This window comes from Canis aureus, chromosome 8, assembly GCF_053574225.1.
Source record: "Canis aureus isolate CA01 chromosome 8, VMU_Caureus_v.1.0, whole genome shotgun sequence".
Taxonomy (NCBI): Eukaryota; Metazoa; Chordata; class Mammalia; order Carnivora; family Canidae; genus Canis; species Canis aureus.
This window is the reverse complement of record NC_135618.1, coordinates 8316048-8337145: the sequence shown is the minus strand read 5'-3', so window position 1 is coordinate 8337145 and position 21098 is coordinate 8316048. Positions and strand designations below refer to the sequence as shown.

Below are 21098 nucleotides of genomic sequence, written 5' to 3'. Positions count from 1 at the left end.
TCACTTAGATTTTATCCTATTAATAAAAAGTCTCAGTATCTTACCAGTTTTTCCATGATTTTTTCTTAACTTGCCTTGGTTCAATATTTTTAGTTATTTTCAATACAGGATTGATATACCTGGAAAGATATATTATCAGAAGCTGAGGTACTAGTTTCTGTCTTAACACAGAATATCATAAAAGGCTTTTTGATAATCTTCTAATGACTTTTAGATTTTCATAGTAAGTGAGAGGTCATTTATGAATTACTGAAGTTTTGCTGTTCTATAGTTTCAGTGTTTGAAACCCTGAGTCATGACGGAAGAAAAAAATATCATACTGCTTTTGTTTTACTAAATTGATAATTTAAAAATATGTATGTTTGCTCATCAAAGTAATTTCTGTTCAATCATGTATATATTGAGCTCAATATTTTACAGAAGAGTAGAAATACCATACATAATTGAAATGATGGTATAGAGTAAATTGAAGCATTTTCCCCCAAAGTGTTTTACACGGTAAATTGTTAGGATGGGATTTTTGTTTGTAATTGCCTTATTGTTACTCCTGAGAACTGATTCACTTTATATAATTATCATGTTGAAAATGATACCCAATATATGTCTTGCTCTTTTTTCTTACTCCTGCTCTCCAGTGCATGCATGTGTGCATTTGTACATGTGTGCACACATGTGAAAACGTATTGGTTAGCATATAGGTTTTCCCATACTCCTTTCCCTTTTCTTTTTACAGAATATTAAATGGATACATCTGTTTTTTTATTTTTAAATCTTTTTGTTTATTTTTAATTTATTTATTTATTTATTTGAGAGAGGAAGAAGAGTGGGAGGAGAGGCACAGAGAAAGGAAAAGGGAGGATCCATGCTGAGCATGGAGCCTGACACAGGGCTCAATCTCATGACCCTGCGATCATGACCTGAGCCAAATCAAGAATGGATGCTTACCTGAGTGATCCACCAGGTGCCCCCCAGTACATTTTTGTGTCACCTTACTTCCTGTAGTTTTTTTCAGCATTGTTTAAATTCAGGGTTCATGGGGATAATCAAGCTATTCTTTTTCAGTAGCAAAGTGTAATGCATTGCTTTTTCATTACTCAGTTTTTATTTAGGAAATTATAAAAGTTAAAAAAGCTAGAAGAATAGTGTGGTAAACTTCTGTATCCCCTTCAGCTAAATTCATCATTTGTTAACATTTCATAATATTCTCCCTCTCTCCCTTTGCCCTCATCTTTCCCATCCCATATACGTTTTTCTTTTTGCTGAGACATTTAAAAGTATATTGTATATTAAAGACATCGCCCGTATACTTTAGTATATGTCTCTTATTTTATTTTTTAAGATTTATTTATTTATGAGAGAGAGAGAGAGAGAGGCAGAGACACAGGAGGAGGGAGAAGCAGGCTCCATGCTGGGAGCCTGACGTGGGACTCGATCCCAGGACTCCAGGATCATGCCCTGGGCCAAAGGCAGGCGCTAAACCACTGAGCCACCCAGGGATCCCCAATATATGTCTCTTAAAAACAAGAATATTCTCTTGCATAACCTTCAGTACCTTTATTATATCCCAGTAGTCTAGCATTGATACAGTAAAATGGTGTAATCCACAATCTGTATTTACATTTTTCCATCTATACCCAGAAATGTCCCCCAAAATGTTCATTTCTCCCCCGTGGGACCTAATTCATGATTATATGTTATGCTTGGTTGTCATGTCTCTGTATCTTTAATCTAGAGCAAGGTCTAACAGTTTTTTTCTTAAGGGATCAGATGGTAAATATTTTCAGCTTGGGGGAATCAGCTGCACTTTGCAACTACTCCACTTTGTCATTGTAGTTAGAAAGCAGCCATAGACATTATGTAAATAGATGGGTACAGCTATGTTCTAATAATGCTTTATTTATAGAGGAGTGCCTGGGTGGCTCAAGTTAGTTGTGTCTGCTGACTTTTGATTTTGGCTCATGTCATGGTCTCAGGGTTGTGAAATTGAGCTCCACACTGGGTGTGGAGCCTGCTTAAGATTCTTTCCTTCTTCCTCACTTCCATCTCAAAAAAAATCAAGAAACAAAAACCACTTTCTTTATAGAAACTGACTAAAGGTTGTTAGACCTTCGATCTAGAATAGTTTGTTCTGTTTTTTAATTTTTATTTTTTAGTAGGCCCAGTGTGGAGCCCATGGTGGGTCCTGAACCCATGACTCCCCAGATCAAGACCTTAGCTGAGATGGAGTTGGATGCTCAACCAACTGGGCCACCTGGGTGCTGCTAGAATAGTTGTGTTTTTGTTTTAAGATTGATTGATTTATTTTAGAGAAAGAGAGCAGGAGGTAGGGGCAGAGGGAAAGAGGGAGAGAGTCTTAAACAGACTCTGCACAGCATAGGGCATAATCTCACGACCCAGAGATCATGACCTGAGCTGAAATCAAGAGTTAGATGCTTAATTGACTGGCCACCCAGAAGCCCCTATAGGAATATTTTACATTCACAGATGTGAACAAAGAATTCAAGAGGTCTTAGACAATGAAAGGTTGTGAAAATAACTTAGATGTAGAATTGAAGAGTATTTATATCTTAGTCAAATATGATTTCATAATATAAATCTAAACGAGTCTTACTGTTGAAGACATGAGACCATGAAATTAACAATTCTTTGCCACAGGTAAGCCTACTATTTGTAGCCATAGATTTAACATTAGAAATAGATAACAAATAATTTTTGATAGATTTAATACAGAGTTGTCCTTGTGGGAATGCTGTAAATATACTTGCATCCACATAAAATTATATACATTTAAGAAAATCATTCTACAGATTACTTGGTTGAGTGAGTAGCAAAAGTGTGAAAGTAGCATGTTTTGCTGGAATTAAAGAGTTGCAGTATTTTTAGTGCTTGAATTTCCTTAAATATCTGTATGAACATCTGTGGTGATTGGGTCCTGTACTGCCATCTTTTATTGGTTTGCCTGAGACCGCTATTTTTTCATATTGTGCCTTTACCACGATTCCTGGTTTGACCCTTTATAGCCTGTAAAAGTCTATTTCCTTTTCTGTATAGCTTGTATATTAAATAAAAATTGAGACAATATCCTATTGGAGGTTTTAATTTCTTGGGTAAATATTCTCAGAGTCTTAATCATTCCTCACATCATATCTCTACAGTAAATGGCTGGTATGATCTTGACAAATTACTTAATCTGTGCCTTGGTTTCCTTATTTGTAAAATAGTGATAATGGTACCTATCTTGTAAATTTATGTGTTGTTATACTTAAAATACAATGTCTGGCTTATAGTATACATTCAGTAAATATTAGATACTATTGTTATTTCTGCTTACATACTTTGTCGTCCGCCTTATCTCTTCATGAACCCGTTTGTCTCTCTTAAAGCAGAGCTGAACACAGTAGCAGGTGTGATCTGACCAGCCTAGGAAGAGTAGAGTTGTTATTTCCTCCATTAATTTGAATTAAAGTTGAAATTTTCTTTTTTTAATTCATCGTAGAGAATTTCAAACATACAAAAAAGTAGACACACTGCTATGATGGACCTCACATACCTAATCTCTATCCCCAGTAACATGGCCAATCCTGTCCATTTGCTTCCATACAGTTTTCTCCTTCTCTGGTGTAATTGTAACTCCCCTGTTATACATAAGGTCCATGCCTGATTGGCTTTGGTAATTATTAGAGCTTTTAGGATCATACCTTGTTCTCTTGTAAAACAGTTACCAAATTAATGAACAAATGAATCTTGCCTTGACTGATGTTTGGATCAGTTTCTAGTAGTTTGCTTTTGGAGGTGAAGTGGATGGGTAGGTAGGATCGAAAATAGATTTGTTTGTATTGTACTGCTTTTTTTTAGGTGTCACCTAGTTTTTTATTATTCCTTCCATTTCTGCATAGGAATATATGTGGTAATCTAACTGGTAAAATCTCTGAGTACTCTAGAAAATAATTCAAATTAGCTAGTCGAGAAGACTTGAGTTTACTATTTTCTTATAGTGTTTTCACTTATTCTGGACTTACTAGTTTTACTAGTATTTATTTTAGGACTTTAATTTAGTAATCATTTTATTTTGATTAAAGAGAAGCAAATAGAGTTTGAAGAGTTATACTTTGTCATCTCTGTTGGAATAATTTAAGTACAAATTGTAAAAATTGTTACAAGGTATTGGTTTCAGAGAGAGGCCCTTCTTCCCAGCGTCAGTAATTGACTATAGCACTTTTTTCAAGCTTGTGTTTACTTTTTCCAAAACTCTGTTCTTGTTCGTTGTTACTGTGCTTTCAGCACTTTGCTGAAAGTTTAATAGACTCATAGTCATTTTATATTGATGATACAGAAGTATTTAACTCTTGCTTAAAACAGAGATCAGTCATAGTATGGAGACACCATGACAAGTCTTTGGTTATTCACTAGTGGGGAAGAGGTTCTGGAGGTAAAGTATGGCAGTTAAGAGTACTGTAGAGAGTTTGGATAGGTTCTAGTACTCGGCTCACTACCATCACACTAAGGCTGAGCCTCGGGTAGCCTGCCTCACGAAAACAGCCAGTATAGGCAGGGTTTGTACGCTCCATACACTTAATAGCAAATGGGGGCCTCACGGAAGTGAGTTTAGACTTAACCTCTGTAACTTAATCCAGGAGTGACTTAGTTTGGTTCTTGCTTTCCGATTCAGTTCTGACTTTGAAATGAAGTATCTCTAGCTTGAGAGGAGTCTTACCCCCTTCAGTGTTATTAGTTCTTACTTTAATGTTTATCATAAACATTTCAAGAACAAGAGTAAGTATGTTTTAGGCAGGGGGCTAGAGAAGTATCCTGATAAAGAATGCTGCGTTGCAATTATGCCATGGCTGTGAACCTCAAAATTGCGTTGTCTTACCTTTGAGATTTCTGCTGGTTTGCTGACTTTTGAACTTAAAAGATTCACTATACTTTTTGATTGTGCAAGACATCGATCTATTCATTTGTTCATTCAGAAATATTTATTGATCATCTCTATTCTGGGAAGTGTGCTGCACACGGGATGAACAAAACAATGATGTGTTTGTGTTTGCCTTTATGGAGTTTACAGTCTAATTGGAAATGGAGTGAAATTTATTTGAAGCCATAAAGAAAAAATTTTGTTTTACTTATACGACCTAACCACTTATTTTGAAGCCAACTTGGAATGAGTTGTTTTTTACTCTTTTTGCAAAGTGTATTTGAACAGTCAGGACTTTGGAGCTAACATATTCTCATATGTGTATTGGTATTTGAAAATAGACATTAGGCAGGACAATCTGAACAAAAAAGAGAGAAGAGATAGGAAGAGAATTAACTAGTATACATGTACCCTAGTGAGATTTCAGGATAATGACAGATAGTAGGTTTGTGTGGGTAAAAGTATTATGTTGTGCTAAACAGACCTTTGCAGGTAGGGAGTAAGTATGGCCTTTCTTCTTTAAGGATGTTCAATACTTAAGAATTGCTTGGAAAGTAAGCTTCCTGTAGAATGGAAGTATAATAGAGAATGAGAACCATGACACCTAAAATCATGTCTTAATTATTTGACAGTTTGCTGTAACTCTGAGCAAGAAAATGTACCTCGGATTCCTTATTCCAACAGAATACAACAGAGGGACTGAATTTGCTGATCCCTCCTAGTGCTAAAACCTTACAATTTTGTTTTATTTTTTTATTTAGCAGTTTCTTAATGACTTTGTTGGAAAGTCAAGATGCCTTCTTATTTTCTGTACTTGTTCAGGTTCAAGAATTAAAAACTTAAGATGGGGAAATAAGGCTTTGCTTTCTCTAACTGATATTTTCTGACTAGGTACTTCGTAACTCAGGAAGACCTCATTTATTCCCAGTAATATGTTTTACTAAACTCTTTCAGGTAACTTTATAAAGACTGTGTGGCTTAATAGTAGATCATGGCTTGAACTCAGTTTTTATTTATTGTTGTTACTAGAAAATTTTAGTGAGGTATTTTTCTTTGTCTCTGTAGTTATCAGAGACTGTTACAGACGATTGCTGTACTCGAGGCTCAACGTTCTCAAGCAGTCCAGGACCTTGAAAGTTTAGGCAAACACCAGAAAGAAGCACTAAAAAATCCCATTGGATTTGTGGAGAAACTCCAGAAGAAGGTATATATTGAGTACTTTTTAAGATTTATTGAGATAATATTTGGTAACAACTTGATTTATTCTTTTAATATGGATATATACTTTTTTAAGTCTTTAATTTTTTTCCACTTCTACAACTATCATGCCCCTACCCCCACCTCAACACACAAAATATACTCCAATGAAAATAGGTGGGAGCTCTAATTGTATATTTATTTTAGGAATTTGATGTTCTATTCACTAGCCATTTTTAGGATCTTTTCCTGTTACCTTTCCATCTTAGGTTAAAAGGAAAAGAGGGTTTTCCTTCTTTGACAAGTTCAGGATTAGTAAAGCAAAAAAGAAAAAGTACTTCAGGATTTATTAACTAGTTTAGTTTTGAGGTACTTTTGTAACTCTCCACATAGTGCGATAAAAAGTATTGGTGATAAAAACAAACTGTTTTAAATGTCTTTAAGGCTATGGTTGCCAAGTCCATGAGGAGGAAGTATAAATTTTACTTAATTTTGTAATGACCTTTACTTTGGTGTAAAAACTCCTTTTGATTTTCTCTTTTCCTTAAAGCAGAACTTGCATATTTAACAATTAATGATTTGAAATTCATTCACATTTTTATAACTTTCTTGTATGTAAGTTGGATAATCTATATGTGCATTTATATTGTATATATCTTGAACCAGGGACTCAGTAATTGTTTAATAAATTTGAGAGGCACAATGTTAATTAGCATTGTGTGAAAACATTAACACTGAAAAACTATGAAAAAAGGATCTTCTTATTCACCTTAAAAAAAACCAAAAAATTAGCTTGTAGAGTATACCAACTTTAGTATAGTTATTAGTTACCAGTTTTTAATGAGTCACAAAAGTGTTCTACCAACGTTGAGTGAACAGCCCTGCAGACTTTTTTCATTTAGTTGTATTATTATTTGGGTTTTTCTAGCCATATTATTTACTTGGCAGTTATTACTTTTCTCTCCATGCTTTAGAACATTGAATATCATAATGAATATAGAACTTATATATTAATTTTTTAAAACTCCTAAACTTTATGGATCCTATTCTTTGTACAGTGAGTTCACGTAGGTGTTTATTGATTCTGCATTGCCATTATTAATCATTTCTCATTTTTTTGTATATTTTTTTATTGGAGTTTGATTTGCCAGCATGTAGAATAACACCCAGTGCTCATCCCGTCAAGTGCCCCCTCAGTGCCTGTCACCCAGTCACCCCATCCCCCCGGCCCACCTCCCCTTATTAAACATTTCTATTGCAAAAAGATATAGTACTTATAGTAGTTACTTAGAACTGATTCAACTAAAACAGATGGCTATAGAAAAGTAAATATTAGTAAAAAAAATTATTAACCTTGATCTTGCTTTATTCATGTTCCCTAGTAGTCAGAAAGATGCAGTGAGGCTTATTTACTAGATTTGTATGTAGTTGGTTATTTGCCAGTTTTCCATTTCCAGGTTTAGTTTAGAACTGAATTTCTTTTCACTTTATCTCAGTAATAGAGATGTGATATTGACCATCTTAACAATTTTTAATCAAAATGCACAAAATTACATTAAATCCAGATACTTAGTAATCATGAAAGATTTACATTCCTTGGAAAGAAATTTTTCTCCTGGATTTAATTTAGAAGTTTGAGTTTTCTGTGTGGTGTCTGTGTGTGTGTGTGTGTGTGTGTGTGTGTATGTGTATGTGTGTGTTATGTATACAGATATTTTGACTTAGCGATGGAGTTGTGTTCTGATAAACGCATTTTAAGTTGAAAATATCATAAGTCAAAATTTATTTAACATACCTAACCTACTGAACATCATAGCTTAACCTAATCTGAGGTTTCATAAAGGTTCTCAGAACACTTACATTAGCCTACAGTTGGGCAAAATCATCTAACACAAAGCCTATTTTATAATAAAGTATTGGATATCTCATGTAATTTACTAAATATGACATTGAAAGTTAAAAGGGGTTGGTTGTATGGGTACAGAATAGCAGTCAGTGTATAGATTTTTTAGCCTTGTGATCCCATGGCTAACTGGGACCTATGGTTCGCTGCTATTGCCCAGCAGCATGATATTGGATTACATATCACTGCCTTGGGAAAAATTCAAAATTTGAAGTTGAATAGTTGTAAATTGGGTGCCATCTGTACTTAATTTACCTATTTCTTTAGGTTTACTGTACTAGTTAAGTTGTTAACTTGTGATCTGTTTTAGTGGATATTTAAAAACTCCCAATTGAAATTAAGGAAACTTGTGGTATATATTGGTATATAGAATGCAAGGAACATTTATGGCTTGTAAGCTTCCTTTGATATTACTGTCATTATTTTTAAAGACACTCTATGTGAAAATGAGCCTTAGATTAATTTGTATTATGATGATGATGGTGATAATGTAATATATCATAAGCAAAATAAAAATTAAGAATTCTCTGTAAACAGTCAAACTGGATTTTGCTTGCCAGTTTGACAGTTTATGACCTGATGTTTTTCTCAACATTTTACTATGGAAAATGTCAAGTACACAGAAGAATTGGAAGTATTGTATAGTTAACACACTCATATTCCTTCTTAGATTCTACAATTAAAATTTTGCTATATTTGCTTTATCATGTGTGAATCAATCTTTCATCATTCCATCTTATTTCAAGAATGAATTTTAAAGTTGCAGACATGAACACATTACACCAGAACACTTCAGAATGCATATTACTAACTAAAATTCTTTTTTAAAACATTTTTAAGGTGAGATTTCCCATACAGTGAAATTTACACGTTCTATTTGTACCATTCTGTGAGTTCTGACAAAAAACATACACCTCTGTAACCCAAATCCCTATCAAAAGATATTGATTATAATGATCTGGTTTTAATAATTATAACAACTAATGACTTCTCTAAAAGGGGTTGGTTAAGTAACTGAATTCCAAGTAGATTAAACATGTGGTTTTGATTCTCAGGGTGTCATAATTTTTTGCGTATGTGCTAAAAATTATATTGTGAAAATAATTCATTGTTTTATGAGTAAGTCATGAACATGGGGGTACACTTAAAATGAATTCTATGTGTCAAGCCTCATCTTTTGCAATCGAACACCTTTCATACACTGTTGTTAAAGATAGAAACCTTTCTTTGCTATTTATATTTAAAGTGTATTAGTGATAAAGCTCAGCTTTAGAGTTCTATCTAAAAATAATGCTTGTCTTATTAAATTCATTCTTCCTCTACTTTGCTATCACTTTACTACTTAATGTTTAGACTGTATTATCTTAAGTTTATTGGCTGTTGGATTCAAACAGTGATTAGAAACATCCATTTGATGATAACTTGGTTTTGGAGTCCTCTGAAAATTTGGCTTAGTAGATAATTTTTTGAATTAAATTTAGACTGTCACTTTGTTTTATTTTCTCTTAGGCTGATATAGGACTTCCGTATCCACAGAGAGTTGTTCAGTTGCCCGAGATTGTATGGGACCAATATACTAATAGCCTTGGGAACTTTGAAAGAGAATTTAAAAATCGTAAAAGACATACTAGGAGAGTTAAGTTAGTTTTCGATAAAGGTAAGAAATTAGATGGTAAAAATTTAAATAGAGAAGTATCTGGCAGTCTTGCTTTAATAATCCTATACATGGTCTTCTTTTTAGTAGGTTTACCTGCTAGACCAAAAAGTCCTTTAGATCCTAAGAAGGATGGAGAGTCCCTTTCATATTCTATGTTGCCTTTGAGTGATGGTCCTGAAGGCTCAAACAGTCGTCCTCAGGTAAACAATATAAAGCTTTGGAGCAGGAAAATTTGAACTGTAGACAAAATATTTTAACATTTCCTGGTTTGTATTCTTAAAATTTAAGCAGTATTTTACTGATGATAGTGGGGGACATGAACTTTAGAGTTAAGAGAAACCTGGATTGGAATCCCAGCTCTGTCGCTTACTAGCTGTGGAATGTCAGGTGTCATTTATATTAAAGCCTCCAAGGGATGCCTGGGTGGCTCAGTGATTGAGCGTCTGCCTTTGGCTCAGGTTGTGATCCTGGGGTCCAGGGATCGAGTCCTGCATCAGGCTCCCTGTAGGGAGCTTATCTCTCCCTCTGCCTATGTTTCTGTCTCTCTCTCTGTGTGTCTCTCATGAATAAATAAATAAAGTCTTTAAAAAAAAGCCTCCGAGCTGAAGTTTCCTTTTGTATGAAATATTAATATTACCTGTGTTGCAGAGTTGTGTGAGGATTAAATGAGTAGTACATGTAACATGTCCAGTACTGTGTATGACATGTACCCTTTATTCTAAAAATACCAGATTCGTGCAGTGTAATTTAACCAGGATTTGACTCTTGGCCTTGCCAGTAGTAGTTAGATGAACCTTAATAGACATGTGGGTTCAGAATGGAAAAGTAACATTTCCTTTTCTTTCAAATGAGGTTGCTGTCATCTGTATTACAGGGTTGCTAGGAGTATAAAACCAAATGGAATAAAGGAATGTGAAAACTTGTTGTGAACAATAAAATTATACATTAAATAAGTTTACTTCAATATTTTGAAATTAATAAAAAATTCCACAATATGTATATTACTTAGCTATATCAAATGGTAGTCTTTATTATTTTTGACAAAAGCACTGTTTTATATGCAGATGATAAGAGGACGCCTTTGTGATGATACCAAACCTGAAACATTCAATCAGCTGTGGACTGTGGAAGAACAGGTAATATTTCTAAATTGTGTGTTAAAAAAAAAGGCTCAGATTAGAGTCAGTATTAGACAGTCTCTATTAATTATGTATCATTTATACAATATAAAATGTATATTGTTGTATATGATCCCTCTTAACCACGAATTTAAAATACTAACTTATTTCTGTATACTTCTTTTTGCACTCTTAAGAATTTTGGATTTTGAGAATATATGAAATCTAGTTTGGGGATGATTTTTAGAGAAGGAATGTGGGTTATGGGAAGGGGATTGAAAAAGGTAGTGAAATGGGTGGAATAAAGTGTTTGTAATGCAGCTTTGGGAGAGAAAAACCTAGGGCCAAGTAAAGCAGTGCCTCAAAGTGAATTCTTGTTTTTGTTACGGAGGGGAGCTGACAAAGCCATGCCAGAGTATTCTGTTACGATTTGGCATATGGCTAGGATTGTTCTTAGGTAAGTTTTGAGACAAATCTCTATTTGATATGAGAATTAACCCCATAGCTATAATGAAAAGCTTTAGGAAATCTTCATTTCCAGCATCCAGATTATTCTGCATCTTTACTGTGAGACAGGGACACCTGGATGGCTCAGTGGTTGAGTGTCTGCCTTCAGGTCAGGACATGATCCTGGGATCTGGGATTATCCCACATTGGGCTCCCCACGGGTAGCCTGCTCCTCTTTCTGCCTATGACTCTGCCTCTCTCTCTATGTCCCTCATGAATAAATAAATCTTAAAAAAAAAAAACAAAAAAAAAAACTGTGGGACAGTTTTAGGGTATAGATAAGAATTTGGAAGACCACCCAAAGAAAGGAAAAGTCTCTTTTATGTATTCTATCTGAATCCAAATGACATTTTTGTCAAATCTATAGGGGCAAACCCAACCATAGTCTACCAAGAAAAAATGGTCAGTGGAAATCATTAAGATGTGTAAAGCATAATTAATTAATTAAAAAATTTTTGGTGCTGTATTTTTACTTAAGTGAATAGAAAATCTTTATAAGGTTTTCCATAGGTTTATTCTCTAATCTCGTTTTTCCTGTAAAGTCTTGAGTTCCTTAGGAGAATTTTTCCTACCATAAGGATTGTTAGTGACCTAACCTCCAAAGTTGGAAGGGAATATTATAGTTTAAAAGGAGGTGCAAATGTATTTATTCATTTATGTAAGTGCATCTGTTTATGAAAGTCAATATTAAACTTTTTTAAATTTGGTTTTCGGTTTGTCTTAGAAAAAGCTTGAACAGCTACTCCTGAAATACCCTCCTGAAGAAGTAGAATCTCGACGCTGGCAGAAGATAGCAGATGAATTGGGCAATAGGACAGCAAAACAGGTGATTGAGGAGACAGCCCTGTATTGCTGACATGTTTTTTTTAATAGTTTTTTAATGAAAGATAATGGCAGCTGACATCAGCAAATCTGTTACATCATATTTACCTACGCAGTGCTATAGTATGTGGGTTTTTGTTTTGTTTTTAACATAGTATATTTTATGTTGAGTTCAGAAACAACTTGACATAATTAATTCTGCTTCAGATCATTACTAAAAAATAAGGATGTAATGTATTTAGTTTGGTGTCTTTTTGAATGTCTAGTGAGTGCGCCAAGTTGTGTACTTTTCGGTTAGACTATGCTAATAGATTTGTGACCTACTTAAGTATTCTCTGGTTGTCTTTTTTTATTAAAAAAAAAAACTAGCAGTTTTCTTCTTCAGATTATGGTTGATATTAATAGATATGTTTTTAATGCTATAAGCATGAGCATTCACTAGTTGAAAATATGTGTTTAGCTTTGGAGTCAAACACATTTCCTTTATTTTAACAATTTTTTTTTTGTCCAGGTTTTATTTTTTTATTTTTTATTTTTGTTTTATTTTTATTTTTATTTTTCCAGGTTTTAAAATATAAGTGTGCTTGTTGGCAGTTTAAAATTGCTTCTAGGTTTTCTGATAAATTTTAAATTGTTAGCATCCGTTAAGATACACAGGTATATTTTAATTTTTAAAAAACCATTCAAAAAATAAAAAAACCATTCAAGTATTGCATGTCTTGTAATAACGTTAAATGGCTTTTGTGTTTCCTTAGGTTGCCAGCCGAGTGCAGAAATATTTCATAAAACTAACTAAAGCTGGCATTCCAGTCCCAGGAAGAACACCAAACTTATATATATACTCCAAAAAGGTAAAAAGAAAATGGAGAAAGTAAACTTTAGATCTTAAACTTATCAAAGTCAGAATTTGTATATGTAAAAATGCATACATTTATCGGAACAAAATTGTCTTATTTTTAAAATCCAACTTACTATAAGCATTTTGTTATAACGATAGGATTCCGTTGTTGCTATTCAGTGAAATTGAATGATCCTTATGTTTGCTATTTTCTTAGGAGAAGGTTAGCTTCTGTGAATGGGTGCTACTTGAAAGATTTAGATTGAATGTACATCAGAAAGGCCTTTGTGATATTAAAAGTTTTAGAGTGAGTCTTCAATAGACACAATCAGTTTCTGTTTTTAGATATGCTACATAAACCCGAAAATAGGAATGTTTATTAAAATATATTATTTAAGCCTCACCACAATTCTAGAAGTGTAGTTTAGTATTATCATTTTTACTTTACTGGTAATAATATTGATAGCTAACTTTTATTCTTCTTATTAAATGCTCTAGATCAATGCAGCCTTTTTTTGTTCAGGCAGAGAGGGATAAAGAGTGGGTAGGGCAGAGGGAGAGAGGATCCCAAGCAGGCTCTATGCCTGGAACAGAGCCCAATACAGGGCTCGATCCCACGACCCTGAGATCACGACCTGAGCTGAAAGCAAGAGTCGGACACTTAACTGACTGAGCCACCCAGGCGTCCCTGCAGCATTTTTTATAGATGAGAAAACTAGGCCTTGGGAGACCTGACTGGTTTAGTAGATAGAGCATGTGACTTGATCTCAGGATTGTGAGTTGGAGCCCCATGTTAGTGTAGAGATTACTTAAAAATACAGTCTTAAAAATAAAAAGCTAAGCCTTAAGGTAAATGGAGTCAGTTGTCCCGTCATAAGTCTGAGAACCATTGACCTCTTGATTCTAATCCCAAGCCTTTTCGACTGTTCTTTGCTGCTCTCTACAGTGAAAAAGCTGTTACCTCTTTCCTATATAAACCACTGCATCATATTGTAGCCAATTTTTTGCTTTAATTGCAAAAAATAAAGCACAAAATTGGCCTCTTTCATTTCCTTTGTAAATCATCCTGACATTTCCTCTCCACCATCACTGCCATTCTTCAGATAAGAAGCTAAGAGTATGTATCTGATGCTGTTACCCTTCCTTATTGAAGCTTCCTTATTGTTTTACATAATTTTACATTAAGAATATTATTTGGGGATCCCTGGGTGGCTCAATGGTTTAGTGCCTACCTTTGGCCGGGGGGCATGATCCTGGAGTCCCAGGATCGAGTCCCACATCGGGCTCCCTGCGTGGAGCCTGCCTCTCCGTCTGCTTGTGTCTCTGCCTCTCTCTCTCTCTCTGTGTCTCTCATGAATAAATAAATAAAATCTTTAAAAAATATATTATTTGTAAAGCTCTATGTCTTACAAGTTTTATTTTTAGTCATTTTACCATGCTTTGGAAGCTTGTTTTGTCAGTTGATTTGAATATTTTGAATATCCTCCACCCCTACTCCTAAATATAGCATTACTTATATCAAATATATGGAGTTCATCCTATAACTTTGGAATGTTGGTACCTTGATACTTAATTTAACAGCTCTAATTTTCATGGTTAATTTCCAAGTTAACTTTAGGTGTATTGGGTACCTTATATCTAATTTTCATGGTTAATTTCCAAGTTAACTTTAGGTGTATTGGGTACCTTATATTTTCATAGTTAAGACTAGTAATGATAACAGGAATCCTAAAGAAACCTAAATGTGTTCCCTCCTTTATGTGCACTGAATTTTAAGTTAGCATTTTGACTCTAGAGATGTAGCCTAGCCACAGATACAGAGTGATTCCTTGCCACTGTTACCTTGAATCTTTTTTTTTTTTTTTAATTTATTTTTTTTTTATTTATTTATGATAGTCACAGAGAGAGAGAGAGAGGCAGAGACACAGGCAGAGGGAGAAGCATGCTCCATGCACCGGGAGCCTGATGTGGGATTCGATCCCGGGTCTCCAGGATCGTGCCCTGGGCCAAAGGCAGGCGCCAAACCACTGCGCCACCCAGGGATCCCTTTTTTTTTTTTTTAAAGATTTTATTTATTTATTCATGATGAGAGAGAGAGGGAGAGAGAGAGAGAGGCAGAGACACAGGCCGAGGGAGAAGCAGGCTCCATGCTGGGAGCCTGATGCGGGACTCAACCCCAGGACTCCAGGATCGCGCCCTGGACCAAAGGCAGGCACCAAACCGCTGAGCCACCCAGGGATCCCCCGTTGCCTTGAATCTTAAAACAGATGAAATGATGGTTCTGCTTGTAGCTGAGATTATCCTTTGTGGCTCTACTGTCTATGAAGAGAGGCGATCTCTACAGGTGGTTTGAGAGTTAAGGCTTTGGTCCCACACAGGCTTAGTGTGTAATCTTGGTCTTACCACTATCTAGCTGCAGCACCCTGAACAAGAAACTTAACCTCCATCTTTAAATGAGAAGTGATAGTAACTACTTTGTAGGAATGTTGTAGGGATTAAATGACACTGACATACAGTAAGCAGTCCACCAGTGTTAGATAGTATTTTTAGACATTCATCATGTTGTGGAAGTTTGTTTTGTTTGTTTTTACTTGGTTTATATCTGGCTTACGCTACTTCATCCTCCCTGAACTTCTATGAGAGGACTGTAAGAGGAGTGTTTAGCATTTGAAAAGAGTGTGGTCATTGTGGGGGATCCAAATACAATCTAGATAGCGTGTGATCCATGGTACTGGTGTTGGGGTATTCCCCCTACATTTTTTTTTTAATCTAGTTGTGCTTTAAAAATCTAGATAATCTAGAAAAAACAAACACATAAGACTATGCTGAAGGGTAGAGCCGAAATCCTTTTAATAGATAGAGCTAGAGGAAACAATTGTTATATTTGATTATCTTTGATTCTTTTAATGGTTTTCCATTGTCCCAATTAAAAATTTGTTTTCTCACTTAGTCTTCAACAAGCAGACGACAGCATCCCCTTAATAAGCATCTCTTTAAACCTTCCACTTTCATGACTTCCCATGAACCACCAGTATATATGGATGAAGATGATGACCGATCCTGTTTTCATAGCCACATGAACACTGCTATTGAAGAGGCATCAGTAAGTTATCTATTTATATAAAAATGTATATACCTATATATTTATCTATGTATTATACAGATCAGGATACAGAATGAGAGCATCAGAAGTTTTATATTATTCTCTTCAGAGAATGTTGGTTTCTCTTAATTAACCAGTCAAATTTATGGGCTTTTTAAAAACAATATATTGTTAAAGCAAAAACAATATATTGTTAAATTGTTGTTTATTCAAAAAAATTTTTGTATATTCATAATATATATCATTATGTACATTAACATGTAAAAAAGAAATTTTAAAACATGCAAAAATAGAATAGTATAATGCATTCTATAGATACTATATTAATAAAATAAAATTTTAAAACATGCAAAAATAGAGTGGTATAATGAACCCACAGGTACCTATCACCCAACTTCAGTAATTATCAGCTTGTTGCAATCTTATTTTCACCTGTACTTCTTACCCACCTCAGCTCCATCCTGGATTATTTTGGAGCAAGTCCCAGACATTACAGAGTATTATTATCATGTTACAAAAAGATAATTCTCTATGCAAATATGCACTCAGTTCACATTCCCCCAGTCAAGAATTGAAATATATTTCCTCCTTCCCTCTCCACCCCCTTTTCTCCTCTTAGAACTTTTTTGTTGAAAAACTGGATTAGAATTTAATGTCAATTATTCTATCTTTCTGTTCCCTGAATTTTCTGTAAATTGATAAGAGGTCTAGATAATTGACCAGATTCATACTTATTTCTGTTTTGTTTTGTTTTGTTTTGTTTTTTAAGATTTATTTATTTGAGAGAGAGTGCAACACAGGGTATAGGGACAGAGGGGGAGTGAGAGCGAGTCTTAAGCAGACTCCACCCTGGGCATGGAGCCTGACTTTAGGGCTCAGTCTTACAACCCTGAGATCACGACCTGAGCCAAAACCAAGAGTCAGACACTTGACGGACTGCACCACCCAGATTTGTTTGTTAGGGTGGGCAGGTCTAGTTCATGTGTACTTATATATCAGTGTGATTGTCCTTTTTTTGTTGGTTGGGTAGTTTTTTGTTTTTTTGTTTTTTTTTTTTGTTTGTTTTTTTTTGACATAGTAGCCGTTGATTGTTACTGGGATTCATTAATTCATTAGATGTTACAAAATAGTGATTTTTTTCATTTTTTAAATTTATTTGATAGACTATTCTGTAAAATAACCCCCTCTCCTTCAACTGTTTGATTACCCTAAGGTATATATGAAAAAGGCAGTATAACTGCTTAATTGTTCGTTTTTTTTGTTTTTTTGTTTTAAGATTTTATTTATTTGAGAGAGAGAGAGCACAAGCAGGGGGGCAAGCATCCTTAGAGGGAGACAGTGAGGCAGATTCTCTGCTAAGCAGGGAGCCTGATGCAGGGCTTGATCTGAGAACCGGTTCTGGGACCATGACCGAAGCCGAAGGTAGACACCCAACTCAGCAACCCAGGCACCCTGATTTTTCTTATTTTTTAAATGATTGGGGGGCACCTTGGTGATGCAGTTGATTAAGCATCAGACTCTTGATCTTAGCTCAGGTTGTAAGCTCAGGGTTGTGAGTTCAAGTCCCATGTAGGCCCAGTGTGGTGCCTACTTAAAAAGAAGAAGTACTGTATTTTGATTTGGAGTTTAAGTGGAAGAACTCTAAAGAAGTGGTAGTCGAGTTGGCAATTGAAGGATGAACAAAATTTAGCCAGATGAGAAGTAGATGAATATATGTAGTAGATTGAATTTAACTTTTGGTTTGGTTGATTTATTTTTAAATGAGCACCAGTTTAAATCATTCTGATTATTTTAAAATAGTTATTCAAATGTATATTTATGAAGCCACTAGTGGTAAAATGTATAGATTTCAATTTCTCTTTTCAAAAGAGCAATATCTAGAGAGAATATGACTTCATGTATGTACTTCCATACAGTTTTAAAATCTGTACACCATTTTAGTCTCTTTCGAAATTAGTCATAGTATTTCCCCTTTAAACTTAAAAAAATGATTATAACAAGTAACTCTGTTTATGGGTGTTTTGTAAAAATTTTTAATTGTGATAAATACATAAAGTTTACCATTTTAATTAGTTTTAAGTGTATAGTTCAGTAGTGTTAAGTGTATTCACATTTTTGTGCAGCCAGTCTCCAGAACTCTTTACTTCTTGGGAAACAAACTCAGAACCATTTAACAGCATCTCCCCATTGCCTCCTCCTTCCAGCCCCTGGCAACTACCAGTTTAACTTTGTCTCTGTGAATTTGGCTACTCCTGTACCTCATATAAGTAGAATCATGAAGGTTTTGTCCTTTCTTGACTGACTTCTAGCACTTAACGTATTCAGGTTTCATCCATCTTGTAACATGTGTCACTATTTCCTTCCTTTTTAAGGCTGAATGATATTTCATGGTAGGTATATACTACTTTTTGTTTATTCGTTCATCTGTCAGTGGACACTTGGTTGTTGTGAATAATGCCATGAACATAGGTGTACAAGCATCTCTTCGAGTCCCTGCATTCAGTTCTTTTGGGTATAAACCCAGAAGTGGAATTGCTGGGTCCATGTGTTAATTTCACGTTTAAGTTTTGAGGAAACACCATACTATTTTCTGTAGTGTGCACAACATTTAACATATTTACCAACAGTGCACAAGGGTTTCAGTTTCTCTGTATCCTTGCCAAGACTCGTTATTTTGTTTGTTTGTTTTCTCTTTTGATAGTAGCCATCATGATGGTTGAGGTGATTTAACTTTTCTTAAGTCTTATTGACCAAAGTTAGTAGTATCCTTAGCCCTAAAATGAAAATTAAAAGGTTTGGCAGAGTTTTTACTCTGTATTTGCTTAAAAATCTGAACTAAATAAATTTCATCATAAAATTTCTTACTCCATTATTTAGGTCACATATTTATTAGTGTTAACATATTTACTACATTACTTACATTATCATCCTCCGTGCTAACATAGGAAGGCAATGGCTATAATTTAACATTTCTAGTTGACAAGAATTAGAAATGGGTGAAAGAGAGTGTGAGATAAGGTAGGTGAAGTATGAGATTGTAAGGACACTTTTGTTAGTTGAAGACTTTGAACTTCACTCTGTAGACAGTCAAGAAGCCACTTGGAGATTTTAAGTCCTGGTGGGGGCCTGAGGAAGGAGTGGATACTATAGAGAGGACTGATTCGAACGATTTTAGAAAGTATTAAATACTGACAGATTTGGTTGGATTAGATATAAGATAGTGAAAAATTATGAAAAACTCTTAAATTTAGGCCTTAGGTTGCTGAGTGTGTAAGGAGTTAAATATTTAGAAAACTCTGGGTTCAAATCAGGACTTTGCAACTAATTGTGAGACCTTGGGTAAATGTTACAATATCTGTAAACAGCAGTTTCCTTGACATAAAAGCAACATTGTAGTTAATAGTACCTAACATGAGGAACAGGAGGAATAGAAGGAATTGTCTGCACCGTAATTGATAGAATGTGGATGGGGTCCATGAATTGTAGATGCTTTTAGGAACACTGGAAATTAGTGACCATGGGATCAGTCATGAGGTAGCTAAGGGAAGAAATAGATCAATGATGGCAGAGCACAAATAAATTGGGAGAATAAGTCTGAGGCAGTTAGTGATTTATGTAGCAATTTCATATATTTATGTAGTTTTTAGTATTCATTTTTTGTACTCTCTTCTAAATAATTGTGATTTACTTTATCCTCTTGGGTAAGACAGGAATGTACTGCCTTGGTCATTGAGACTACAGAGCAGAGGTTGGGGTTTGCTCATGGTTAAGAAAATGTTATATTTACTTGAGGAAGTATAAAAATCTTTCAGAGAAGAGAAGCTTCCTGCAGATCAGTAGAAATAGATTGTAAAGAGTATCTCAAGTAGCCATGAATGTGTTGGGATGGGGTTGAGCCTGCATTCATGTACAGCAGAGGTGGGAGTCATCCCCTGGTACTTTGTTAGATGGTCTACTGTAACTCAGTATTACTACTGAATTCAGAAGTCCTCCAGGGTGCATTGGTGGCACAGTCAACTAAGTGGCCAACTCTTGGTTTCAGCTCAGGTCGTGATCTCAGGTTTGTGAGATCGAGCCCCGCGGCAGCCTCTGTGCTGTGTGCAGTCTGCTTGAGACTGTCTTTCCCTCTCTCTGTGCCCCTCTACCTCCTCAAATACATACATACATACATACATACGTACATCTTAAAAAAAAAAAAAGCAGAAGCCCTCCAAAAGTATTAGTCTAAAATATTCGTAAAAGCAGCACTTATTTTCTATGAGCCCTATAAGGTGAGGTATCTTACAAGAGAAAAATATTTTGTTAATAGGAAAATATTCTGTCAGTATTTCTTATACTTAGTTCATTTTAATTATCAAACATTTTCGTTTTCTCTTTTTTATTAGGACGAAGAAAGTATTCCTATCATGTATAGGAATTTACCTGAATATAAGGAACTATTACAGTTTAAAAAGTTAAAGAAGCAGAAACTCCAGCAGATGCAAGCTGAAAGTGGATTTGTACAACATGTGGGCTTCAAGGTAAATTCTATCATTTATTCAGTTTTTGAAAGGGTGATAAAAGATTTAAGGTAGTTTCTGAAGCTTTAAAATCCAGACTTCCAGCACACAGATAAAAGTAAGTTTAGCTCTAGTACTGTTCATTTAACTGTAGTGTGCTGTAGATACTATGTTAATAGGTTTATGATTCAGTGGAAAGAATACAAACATACAGATATTTTGAGGTAAAATATGAGATTTTTTTGTCTATTTCCTTTTCTTACTCCCATCTTTACGGATATATAACTGACAAAAATTATATATATTTAAGGTGTACAAAATTTTCAGGTGCAAAAACAGCACTTCACATAGTTAGGTTTTTTGTATGTGTGTGGTGAGAACACTTAGGTACTTTTTCAGCAAATTCCAAGTCTACCGTACTATATTACTAATCCCAGGCTGTACATTAGATCTCCAGAACTTACTTGTTTTATAATTGAAAATTTGTATCATTTGACTGACCTCTTCCCATTTCTCCCACCTGTCAACCCCTGGCAACC

The 21098-nt window shown here is 34.8% G+C and overlaps 1 protein-coding gene across 4 annotated transcripts in view; it reads left to right on the top strand.

Annotated features, from left to right (window-relative positions):
- ZZZ3 (zinc finger ZZ-type containing 3) overlaps positions 1–21098 on the top strand; it is a 103582-nt gene that overhangs the window by 74335 nt on the left and 8149 nt on the right. For 3 of the 4 annotated variants that reach the window (XM_077905095.1, XM_077905092.1, XM_077905093.1), the window contains 8 exons: positions 5981–6119; positions 9525–9672; positions 9757–9872; positions 10737–10808; positions 12022–12123; positions 12875–12970; positions 15908–16060; positions 20446–20580. In XM_077905095.1, coding sequence (XP_077761221.1) covers positions 5981–6119; positions 9525–9672; positions 9757–9872; positions 10737–10808; positions 12022–12123; positions 12875–12970; positions 15908–16060; positions 20446–20580 — 961 coding nt within the window. The remainder of the gene's footprint in view (positions 1–5980; positions 6120–9524; positions 9673–9756; positions 9873–10736; positions 10809–12021; positions 12124–12874; positions 12971–15907; positions 16061–20445; positions 20581–21098) is intronic. The other variant, XM_077905094.1, reaches the window with a different exon arrangement.